Source organism: Grammomys surdaster, unplaced genomic scaffold (assembly GCF_004785775.1).
Source record: "Grammomys surdaster isolate TR1022 unplaced genomic scaffold, NIH_TR_1.0 126391, whole genome shotgun sequence".
NCBI lineage: Eukaryota > Metazoa > Chordata > Mammalia > Rodentia > Muridae > Grammomys > Grammomys surdaster.
In genome coordinates, this window is record NW_021621185.1 from 15,375,881 (window position 1) to 15,388,424 (window position 12,544).

Sequence of the window (12,544 nt, forward strand, 5' to 3'; positions counted from 1 at the left end):
CTCCAAAGAGTTTACTTATTTCACCTGAAACAGAAGTCCTCAATTTTGACTTCATATTAAGTGTGAATTTTTTTTTTAAAAAATTGATGCCTAGGCACCAGGTCCTGAGATTCTGATTTAGTTTGTCTTGAGGGGAGCTATCTAATACATGTTTGGCAATTCCCCAAGTAACTCGAAGCGCAGGACCAACATGGATGAGCTGATACACTTCCCTCAGGATAGGCCTTTGAACATCATGGAAGCACATTTTCTACCTTGCAGAATTGTTCACAGGTTCCTACCTGGGGCTTCCTCTGGAATGTCCTCAATTCAACAGACTCTGGGTTCTGGGTAAGACCAGAAAAGGCTCTGGGCAGGTTGTGCACTGAATCCACCTGAGCACAGTCCAGGTAGAGCTCTACAGAGCCAGACCCTCTCTGCAAATTGCTCAGTCTCAAGAGAATCCTGTGGCGCCTCCCATCAGCCAGTTGCAAGTTGTTGAAAACCACCAGATGGATCCTCCCATCAGTCTTCAGGTAACGGAGGATGGCTGCAGCCAAATGCAGAGCAAAGACACGGTGAGAGGAAAGTACACAGTCCTGGGCTAAGCGACCTTCTACTCACAGGGCTGAAAATAATGTAGGTCGTGACCACAAATATTGATTTACCAATTTTCGTGTGCCAGGTCCTTGGTGTGGTATGAGGTGACCTACATTTCTCCTGAGGACATTTTGTGAGACTAGCAAAACACAGAAAGCTAGCAAGTCCAAAAATAAACAGTAAACTTTAATGAATAAAGAGAGTCTTCCCCCATCAGAAAGTCAGATAATCTTCATGTACATTGCTAAAGGCATATATTCATTAACTCACCAAGCACAAATACCCCCGAGGACTTCAGGTCAGTCCCCAGTGTGCTGTGTTCCAGGGCATGGCTAGGTCTTTGTAAGCATATTTCACATCATGTTTTAGATGTAGCGTCCTTCAGCAACCCATCCCTGACAGTCTAGCAAGCAGACTATGAGCAGGACCTTATTGTCTGTTCCCAAATCCAAAGCCCTCTATCTTATTCTTACTCTTTATGCACCAACTAAAGACTCGTGGGAACCAGCCTTGCCTTTCTCTCCATCATTGTCCTAAGTATATCAGGGCGTGAGTTAGAACTTGGTCCTGAAAGACGTTTGGTGGGTGGAACCCTTTGGCTAAGTTTTGCTAGAAAGACTAAAATGATTTGTTTCCAAGGTTTTGATGAACCTGACAAGACACTTTCAGACACACACACACACACACACCACACACAAGAGACAGAGACAGACAGAGACATATAGAGATAGAGAGTGTGCTAGATTGAATATGCTTGGCCCAGGGAGTGGTACTGTTAAGATGTGTGGCCTTGTTGGAGTAGGTGTGTCACTGTGGGTGTGGGCTTTAAGACCCTCATCCTAGCTGCCTGGAGGCCAGTATTCTCCTAGCTTGCTTCAGAACAAGAGGTGGAACTCTCAGCTCCTCCAGAACCATATCTGCCTGGATGCTGCCTTGCTCCCACCTTGATGATAATGGACTGAACTTCTGAAACTGTAAGCCAGCCTGAATTAAATGTTGTCCTTATAAGAGTTGCCTTGATCATGGTGTCTGTTCATAGGAATAAACACCTAACTAAGACAGAGAGACAGAAAGACAGAGAGACAGAGAGAGACAAAGACACAGAGAGACAGAGACAGAAAGACACAGAGAGAGACACACACAGAGAGCTAAAATTAAAGTAAAACTTTTTTATTAGATATTTTATTTATTTACAATACAGATGTCATCCTCTTTCTGCATTTCCCCTCCCTAGAACCCCCTATCATATACCCCCTCTTCCTTTATTCTTTTATACCATTTTGATTACATGCATGTATTAAGATCAGTTCTAGGTTGAGGGTCTAGCAATACAATAGATGCAAATAGTTGAGGAACAAGCAATACAATAAACACAAATAATCAAAGAAAAAGCAAGGCATTAAACCCAGTTACATGAACACTCCCATGATCACTGTTTCTAAAGGCTTATCAGGATGACCAAAGTATTTGAGTCTATTTTCCTATCCTAGCCCAAGGTCATTTTCATGTCTGAAGCCTACTTCCTTGTTCTAGCCTAAAATTTAGATTTCTGTCTGAAATTACTCTTTGTTCTAGCCTAATATTTAGATTCCTGCCTGAGATTACTTCTTTATTGTAGCCTATGATTTAGATTCCTACCTGAAATTATTTCTTTGTTCTGAAGAACAAAGAATTATTTCTTTTGTCTGAAGCCTACTTCCTTGTCCTTGGCCAATGTCATATTCCTGTCAAGCATCCCATTTCCTTGTCCTTGGCCCATGTCAGCTTCTTGCTAAGGAGCCCCAAAGGCTCTCCACTTCTTCCCCTTCTTTATTTCGTTAACAAGACTGAGGCCGTCTTAGGTCATTCTGACAAGAATGCCTTCCTTACCTGTCATGGAATATGCATTATCAAAGGCAATGCAGTTTTCTCTTAGATTGGTAAGGCTTTGTGCAGAATCTTACCCGTCCTTGACTTGCCAGCCTGTTAATTTAATAACTCTGTCTGGGGTCCATTTTCAGGTTTAAGCCATGTACTTTGACTGCCAACATGTTGATTTTGTTAAAAATAAGCTTTAACACGATGGGCAGGAATGAAAGTATTCCCAGGACAAGAAGAACTAGCCTGATCAAGCTATATATGCCATTCCTGAGGTTTGATCAAAATGGAAATACTGACCTCAGGCCATAGATAATTTTATTGGCATTATCTGCATCATCAAAGCTCAACAGAGCAGCATTCTTTAAATTCATAATTTCACTATTGAAAGTTAACACACCTAGAGGGTTATTAGGATTTTGCCAAATATCCTACAGATGTCTTTAAATGTTTTTCTAATTATAATGGCAATCATTGTGAATTTCAAAAGTAACACTACTCCAATGATATTTGTCATGACACTTGGGATGGCTCCTGACTCTTGAACCCTGAACCTTCTTCAGATAATTTGAATGGATTATAGAGCATGATTCATTGTTCCAGAAAGTAAAACTTTTTAAAAGAAAAGAATGTTCATTTCAGTGCCATAGAGTGGCTCAGTGGATATACATTCTTTTTTATTATTAATTTATTCTCTCATATATTAGATTCCTCCTAGTCCTTCCCCCCTCACCTCCCCAACCCCTATCCACTACTCTTCCATTTCCCTTCAGAACAGGGCAGACCTCTCATGGATATCAACCAAGCATGACATATCAAGTTGTAACAAGACTGGACACATCTCTTTACATTAAGGCTGGACGAGGCAACCCAGTAGGAGAATGGGGTCTCCAAAACAGACAAAAGCATCAGAAACAGCTCCTGCTCCCACTGAGGGTTTCTCACAAAACCACCAAGCTAAACAACCATAACATAGGATGTACATTCTTGTTGCCAAGACTAATGGCCCACGTGGTCAAAGCCGAGAACCAACTGTTGAAATTATTTTCTAGTTTTCATAAGCACAGCTGATCTGCATGTCTGAGCACACATGACAAATGATGAAGTGTAGTAAAAATGTTAAAAATGCTCATTTAAAGATTTTTTTGTTAGTAAATACTCTGTACAGCGTGTATGTTTGAAAAAGTTGGGCTCCTTAAATAAAAGTACAACTATAAGAGAAGTCCTTGTGATATAGATCTGGGGATAGACAGGTGGCCCAGCAGTTAGGAGTATCTAGTTTCAGTTCCCAGCACCCACATGACAATTCACAACTCTCTGTAACTCTAGTTCAGGAATTCAATACCCTTTTCTTGACTTTGTGGTCACCAGACATGCATATAGCATGCATATACACACAGATAAACACTCACCTACACAAAATAAAAATAAATCTTTTTAAAAAATACAGCAGTTTCATATAAAAAGTATAGAAAAAGTTCTTGGTATTCTATTCAATGAAAATCAAAAAGAAGCTGTAAGAATATCCTCATTCAGGAAATTTGTATATGTACGTGTGCATGCATATATGTATAATATATACACACTCACATGCATATATATGCATTGTAGAGAAAGTTGTCAAACCTAGTTGAATAATTTCTGAGTATTTATTTCATGAGTATTTTTTCCCTTTTGCTCATCTTTGGTGCCTAAACTTTCAACATGAAATGTCTATTACTTATATATGAAAAAATAATATGGAGCCAGCAGTATGGTTCAGCTGAAAAAGGCTCACGCTGTCAAGCCTGCCAGCCTGAATTCAATCCTCAGGACCCATGCTGTGGTGTGTGCACGTGCATACAGGCACATGCACACACATAAGCACACCCATGCACCCATGCATATGCACAAACACACACACATGCACATGCACGTGCGTGCACACACACAAATCCAACAGACTTATATTAAAAACCAGAAAATGGAAGCTAGTATATACATTTAAGTCTCTGATGCTGTGATCTGTGTGATTTGCAGCAAGTAACTTGAAGTGTCGTTCCTTAGGCCTCTTCAGCAGACTGGAAGTGCCAAGCCAGAGCTGCCCCAGTGGCCAGCTAGCCAACCAACTAGCATGTTGCAGTGTGGCCAAAGAAAACGATATATTTTAAGGCTCTGTCCAAATGACACTTTCTAGGTTCATTTTCTCACCCCTCTCAAGTCTTCTGGCTTGGCTTTTCCATTTGGCATCTGTGTGCGGAGAGGGACAGAACTGGCATCGAGTTCTGTGACATACACATGCCAGGAGGGGGTCTGACAGAACTTTTCTTATGTCTGTGTGGTCACTACCATGTGCTTCCTGCCAGAACAGAACTTGTAAGATGTGGACCTTCTACGGTAGCTCACTGCTAAGTTTCCTGAAGCACGGGAAAGACTTAATACAAAGAATAAACATGGCAGGAAAAGACAGAAGATGGCTGCAGAGTACATGTAAGAAGAAACCCCCCTCCGTTCTCTCTTCCTTCTCTCTCTCCTCCTGAGTTTGGAAGATTATAGATATTGAGTCACTTCCTCTGAGAAGAGAATGAAGATTTATTTCTAGTCTTGGATGCAACAGAACCTTCGCCCTTTTATTTACTACTAACTGAATAACGAATTCATTTAAAATAATGGCTCTAGGGTTTAGGAACAGAGACGTCCAATAACTAAGAGAAGGAGAAATTCAAAGCAGACCTAAGTGCCGCTTTACTGTTTGAAATGTCAATTACTTCACTACTCAGAACAGTTTGCAAATACCTGGCGTTTTATGAGCCAATAAAAATACCACTTGTCTATTAAACTTGAATTAGGTCATGCGCACTTTTAGCCACTGCACCATCATTCTAGTGAGAGCCACAATTTCCTCTTCCTGGCTTAACAGTGGAAGAAGATAGACATGCATCTGAGACACGTAGTTAAAACAAACACTCGAGATTTTCCTCCCCAAACTAAGTTTTCTGTGGATTTCAAAGGAAACATCTTCTAGGCACAATGCCACTTTTAACAGATCTTTGCAGAGCACATGGGTCATGGTTTATTTTCATAACTAGAGAACTGAGGTGAGTTTTATAAACAGTATCCAGTGAAGTAGATGCTGTATGAACTTTCAAAGAACTAAAAGACTGCCTTTAAAACTTTCCACATGAATAAAAGCTGACAGAGCGGCATGTCTCCATCCTAGGCCACGCAACAAACCCTGCCTGTGTGCCCAGACTCTCCTCAAGGAGAGCTGTATTTCTGCCTTGTGTTTTTTGTGCATACACAGCAAAATCTCCCAGATGACACATTCCCTCAAGCACCTAGGACTTGTTACAAGGGGGAGCAGCGAGGATCATGGAAACTTTCGCAGTGTCTGTTAGAAAAATCATCAAGTGCTTTGACATTTGCTCTTCATTCTGATCCAATGATTTTCAATTCTCTTATGGCTTTCATTGTTCATTTTTTTTCTCTTTTATGGCAAATTCCGTACCTCACTGCCTCCACACTTTTATATTATCTCCTCTAAGTCCTTAGCCCATCCCAGAAGGCAGCCTCGGAAGTCACAGTCCTCATCAGTCAGAGACCCTCAAGCAGCCGTGAGTTCAGTCTCTGGAGACCTTGTAGCCTGCTGGGTGGGCTTGGCCTCCCCTGACCTCCCCAGAAGCAGAGAACACACATGCCCCTCCTTTAGAGCGCCCAAGATCCGGAAGCCAGCCCCTGACCCTGGAACACCACACCTCTGCCAGGTCAGCACTCGGAGGAAGTTCCCTGGGTACAGTTCTGATTGTCCAGCTGCAGCACTGTCAGTTCCCAGGTCAGCTTGGTGGTCCACTAGTCCTGCCGGCTCATGCCTACAGATGCCTCTGTGGCAACTGACTCGACCTCTATCTGCTGCATCTCCGGGCTCCTCTGCCTGACCTCGGGCTCACCCTCCTAGCATGGATCCTCAAGTACAGCTTGAGACTGGAGGACTGAGTGTCCTATAGGATTGTTCTGATTCAATTCCTGCCTGTTTTTTTTACCAGCTAGGGCTTACTTACGGTTGTATAAATGTTTTGCGTGGATGTATGCTATATGGGATACAATTGCACTTGGTACAGGCAGAGGTCTGAAGAGGGTGTCCTCCAACTTGAGCTATAGTCAGTTGTGAGCTGCCAGTTGGGAAATGGATCCAGGACCTCTGCAAAACCAAGTGCTCTTAACCTCTGAGCCATGTCTCCAGCCCAGTTCTTGCCTTTTTAAAAGCAAGCACACTAATAAGATGAATTCGTCCAATAGTTCCCTAGTGGCTTCTGATTGATTCTAAACTCCTTATCCCAGGACAGGCCCCAACCTGACCATCACCTCAATTTCTCTCCATTCTGCCAAGTCTATTTCTTCCTCATTTTTTTGGTATCTGAAGAGAACTGTACAGCTGTTTAACGTTGTCACCTACAATCACACCGCTTTTTTTTTTTAGAAATGTGAAGGACTTTTCTCTCTAAGCTTAGCCTGTTTGTGTTCCTGACAGTCTGGGGATCTGATGGCCCAGAGCTGTTTGCTCACCTGAGTACCAGGTGACACAGGACCCAAACTGCTGAACCCTATTGGATGCCATTTTGGTGGCTGATAGGAAAACAGAAGCACCTAACCAAACCCTATGGAGGAGGATTTGAAGTTCTGCTGTACTGGGAAGGAATTTTTAAAAAAGTGCTTTTGAAGAAATGGACCTTGGAATAAGACTGTTACGCATGCTGACTTTTGAAGTAATGAGGCAGGGTGTCAGCTTTAAAAACCTACAAATGATAGTATTTTGTCTGCTCTGGAAGCGGAGTCGAAACTGAGTGGCCTGCAGGCGCGCAGAGAGGCGGCACAACGGCAAGCGACTTTACTCTCAGTACTTTAAGGTCTCAGATGAAAACAATCACTGTGAACTTGGGTCATCTTTTAGGTCATTACACATTTTTAAAATGCCTTCTTGATATCAGTGTCCCCCAAGGTCGAACTCTGGTTTGTCTTCGCTGATTCATTTTTATGGGCTATGTACTGGGCCATGGTAATGTCTGCGCTCTGGAGCTCCATACAAAAGGAAATCACAAAATAGCTTTTCACTAATAACTCTCTGCGTGACGGTGGTAAACGTAGCCTGGTTCAAAATGTTCTTCTAACAGTTTTCACGTAAGTAAGGTTTCCAGAGGCTGGGCGGAGGGCGAAGACAGAGGAACAGTGAAAGGGAGGCAGTCAATTATACACAGCATCTGAGGAGGGAGTTATGTTAAATGGTTACGAGAGTCATCACAGTATGCACCATGTTGTCAGTGTGGAAGCTGTGAGGCCGTGCTCTAAGGACAGTCGCAAAGCCATTTCTTCAGCACCCCGGGCTTTCCTAGCTTTTACACAATCTCAGAATATCAGCAGGACAAGCCATCAGCTTAATACTGCTCTTCACAAATCCCTTCGATAAACGTGCAGATGCCACCAGCGTGGTCCGGCCACAGGGAGCTCATTAACTCTTGAAAAGAACATGCGTAGCTTTGGGATAGCTTGCCACAGTTTTCCTCGTACAGGGCGAGTATCTGTCTCCTTTGAGTCCCACCGATGGGCTCCAATCTTGCTTTTCAGAGCTGGAACAGATCTAGCCTGATCTCCATGTCAAACTGTTTCCTTCAAACACTTTCACACCTCTCCTGTCTTCTGCCTGGCTCCTTATTTTGTTATTTCCTTTAACTTCTCAACTCGGATGTAATTTAATAGTGTGTGTGTGTGTGTGTGTGTGTGTCCATGTCCCAAACGGATCCTTCTCTTCTTGAGATATGCTCTGGCTTCACAGCATCCAAGATGAGGAGCAGTAGTGTGGATGTGGCTTGGACAGTGGGTACAGTGGGACTATGAATTCAAGTAGCCCTACCACAAATATGCATTCGTGGTACTCAAGACTTAAAGACCTTTTAAAAGCAGAGGACTAGATGGCTCAGAGCACCAACACTGATGGCTCAGCTACTCTTCCAGAGACCTGGCTCAATTTCCAGCTCCCGCATGGCAGGTCCTAAACATCTATAACTCTAGTCCTAGAGAATTCATCTCCTTCTGGCCTCCATGGGTACCAGACATGCACGTTGCGCACATATGGTGCATAGGCATCCATGCAAACAAAACACCCATATGCATAAATAATAAAGAAAATTAAATTAAAGTGGATCTTTCATCCAGGAAATAGTTTTGCACCTCTACTATGCATCCAGCATGGTGTTCAACACTGGTTCTCAGTGCTATTAACAAGGACTCCTTGGTCAGCTTTCCCATATCCTGCACTGGCAATTCACTTTTCTCTCCTATAGAAAGGATTTACATTTGGGTTTGATTTAGTATGAGTGCCTGTGGCCCACTGTGCTACCTTGCAAACGTTGATGACATTCAGTGTGTCCAATTCCGCTCCCTTGCTTTGTGTGAACTGTAAATACAATACTACTGTCACTTAAGGCGCTACGTTGATTATCAGCTTATCCTAGTTGTCCTCTGGCATATTCATTTTTATATCATTTGGAAAGGCAAATGAGATACTTGATGAAATTTTTCTGAAGTCAAGGTACGTTATTCACATAGTGCCTACTTGAGCTTTCACCTTGGAAATTGTAAATAGAGAAAGCTTGCTGTGTCATGTTCTCATTAGTCCTGTTTTGTGCTTAGAAATCCCAGATTTCTTTTCCAGGCGATCCTAAAATACATGAATGAATGAATGATTGAATGAATGAATGAATGAATGAATGTTGATGATGCAAGCTTCATGGGTTTGATCTAAAGGCTTTTGGAATTACTTTTCTTCTCTGTAGAAAGAAGACTATGTGCCAGTCTGTTCCCTGTGACTTCCCAATGTTGCATCAGTGGCTACGCTATCATTTCCTTTACTGAATTCCCCAGTCCATAATCCACCCAGGCACGGACAACCAAGTCCACTCAAGGAAGCATTTCTCTGGTTTGGACGAAGCGGACACACATATTCTGAGCCCCGCCTCTTCTTACCTCCATTAGCAGCCCTCATACTTCTAGTCTCTTCCCAGATTCATGAATTTTACTTCTGCTTTTCAATTCATTTAGTTTAAACAGGGCTGATTTGTGTGACATCAGATTAGAACTATGTATTGGATAGCAGTGGGGCCATCAGTGGTACACAACTAAGGCAGTGGTCCCCCATTTCCTTGAGCCTTTTGTTTGTCGGTTGGTGGGTGGTGCTGGGACTGAGCCCAGGCTGTTTGAATAGGCTAGTAAACCATCCACCACAGAGCTTCTTCTCCAGCCCTCTTTTTCACTTTTTATTTTGAGACAGAGTTTCACTAAATTGCCCAGGCTAGCCTTGGGCTCACTATAGCCCATACTGGCTTGCAATGTTTGATCCTCCTGTCTCAGCTTACAGAATAGCTGGTATTGTTGGTATGCACCAGCATGTCCAGTTTGATATTATGTTGTGTTATTTTTTGTTTGCTTTTAACCTTTCTTGACCATTTGAAGAACATTTCTTTTGCTGGGTAAGATAGAAGCAAAAGAGCCAAACTTCAGCTAACCTCAGACATCTGTTAATCTTGCATGATCTGTTCCTGACAGTGGGCTTATTTATTCCTTCTCCTTCTTTATTCCAAACACAGCACAAATATTCCCTTTATTATCCAGCGTGCAAATCAAGAACATCAACTCGATTTTATTTTAGCCTTTTCTGTTCTAATTTTTATAGTTTTGGAAAGGTTTTTTAAAATCTTTCACCTTTTGCGTGTGAGCATGCTAAGACTGAGCTCGGGCGTGTTTTGAAATGTAAAAGGGAAAGCAAAGCGTTAGGCCTTTTCCATTCGGCATACTGTGACAAGTCCACGGCATTGATCCTGAGAGTCTGAGACCGCCCACTTCCCCCTACTCATTACTGGGTCTAACGCTCCTACTCCTCCCTCAAGCTGTACTGGTCTTTAGCCTGTAGGATTCAGAAATGTTATCCTGAGCTACTGAATACTTTCGATCCTCAGGCTGAAAAGTATGGCTGACTCTAGTCATGGTAGCAACTTCCTGGAGTACCCTTCATTTTAACACCACCAAGTTGGTCTTGGTGACAACCAAATAAAGACCAAGGGAACAATTCTTTCCATTGTCTTTATCTCACAGGCAAAGTTACCAGCAAAACAGATTTGGCTAAATAAAAGACATCTGTCCCATGCATCTATCCATCCATCCATCCATCCTATAATATACTATTTAATAACCTGAGGTTTTTGTTTGAACCCCATAGGCTAATGTGATCTTGGGATCACTGTGAGAAACTATTATCATCCTTACTGTAGAAGTGATAACTGTGCTGACAGATTCACAGATATATTCGTGGTGGTGACCAGTTGGCAGGATTTTTAACTGGGACTCAAATCTGGGATGCTAACAAGAAAGTTGTCTCCATGCCAGATACTAGAATGGCTTCAAATATATCCCACCACACAAATTTTGCAAAATATTTATTTATATAAAGATTGTACCACCTGTGTTACTAAGAATTTGACAGGTCATTTGTATCAGAAACACTGCCCATATCCTCTTGCCTGCAAAAGTTCTCCAACATGGAGTCAAAAAAAAAAAAAACCCTCCTTTCAAACAATTTACATTACCAGACACTATTATTCCATAGTTTCCACTAAATGGTGTGTCACTGTTTATATTATTCAACTCATACATATGGAATCCATTTCTTTTGGGGCCCTGCTGGAGTCCCTACAAAGTGTTGTGGTCCTACAAAAACATGATGAGGGGTGTCTTGTTTCTGCTCAGAAAGAGCTCATAACCTACTAGAGGGACTTGTAAGCAATTAAAGTACTAAGCAAAGTACAATTGGTACCTCTCTTGGTTAGAAAGTATAAAACCATTTAAAGAAAACAGATGGAGATTAGCTGGCTCTTCAGGGTGCAGGGCTTTGGTATTAGGAGATGGTGCAGGAGATGTCCTGGGGAGAACAGCAGGCAGGTACAAAGAGGCAGAGAAAGAAAGATGACATGAGTGGGCCCAGAGAGGACTGCTCTCTGTAGAGGCTGCAGAGAAGTACAGGTTGCAGAGAAGGCCACATGGGGTACGATTTGGGAAGCATAGTTGAGGGTTCTGCTGTAGAACCTGAGAAGGTAAGACACCTGATACAGTTTGGAATGGGGGACACTCCGGATCTCTGGTTGTGTGCACCCTGACTGAGACTGTATTGTGAGCAGTAATGAAATGGCAGAGGGTGGGGTGACTTAGAGATGGGGAGCAGAAGCAGAGAGCTCGCTGGCAGGCTCTTCTGTGGTCGTCAGGGTCACACTTGAGTTTATTCCAGGAGCTCTTCTTCTAGGACCAGAGGGCCTGATTCTGTTCTCCAATGTCATCTTTACCGTTACTTTCCATTCCCGTCTAAATGCTCGCTGAGGTCTATTAACGGGGGAGGTGGGCTTTACTTCCTACTCAGGTTCGATTAGTCAGTAGAAGTGCATTTGGATTGCTTCTGAGTACAGTATTGTTTTTTTTCTGCAAACTAACTAAAAGAAGACCAGTTGAGCTTTGGTCAGTTGAGGGATGCCTGGAAACTCCTCTGCAGGGAGATAACTCTCTCATGGCTCTGTAAACTAAGTCAGTAAGACTACCACTAAATGCTTCAACAAGAAATCAACCTCATGTCACCTCTTCTTCGTGGACCCAGAAACTCACTCCTTCACTGCACAGATCATCATGGCCGCTGCTCCTTCCTATAGCTCTGGGTGCAGCAGTGATGGCAAGTGTGTATGCTTTCCCTGTTTATCTAGAGAAAGACTCAACATGAATTATTCAGCTTTCCAAGTTTTAATAGTCATATAACTTCTCCTTACTTCTGAGCACTCTCATTTCTGGAACCTCCCAGAACTCTTTTTGATGCTCATATTTTTCTAAGAATCACATCGTTTCTAACAGGCTGGAGGGTGAGGAGGTGTGTTGGTTAGCGCTGTGGTGAACAGCTTAAAAGAAGGAAGTTTATTATGGCTCATATCTGCAGAGGTGCATGGGCAGAGTGCCATGATGTGGAATATGAGGTGGAAAATGATCACTTTATGCCAGCCGAGAGAGAGAGAGAGAGAGAGAGAGAGAGAGAGAGAGAGAGAGAGAG

At 42.7% G+C, this 12,544-nt stretch overlaps 1 protein-coding gene across 1 annotated transcript in view; it reads right to left on the bottom strand.

Moving 5' to 3' along the window:
* The window catches only part of Thbs4 (thrombospondin 4), a 45,060-nt gene that overhangs the window by 25,979 nt on the left and 6,537 nt on the right, over window positions 1–12,544 (bottom strand). Inside the window, exon 3 of the mRNA XM_028760099.1 lies at window positions 282–529. Within this exon, the coding sequence (XP_028615932.1) occupies window positions 282–529 (248 nt within the window). The remainder of the gene's footprint in view (window positions 1–281; window positions 530–12,544) is intronic.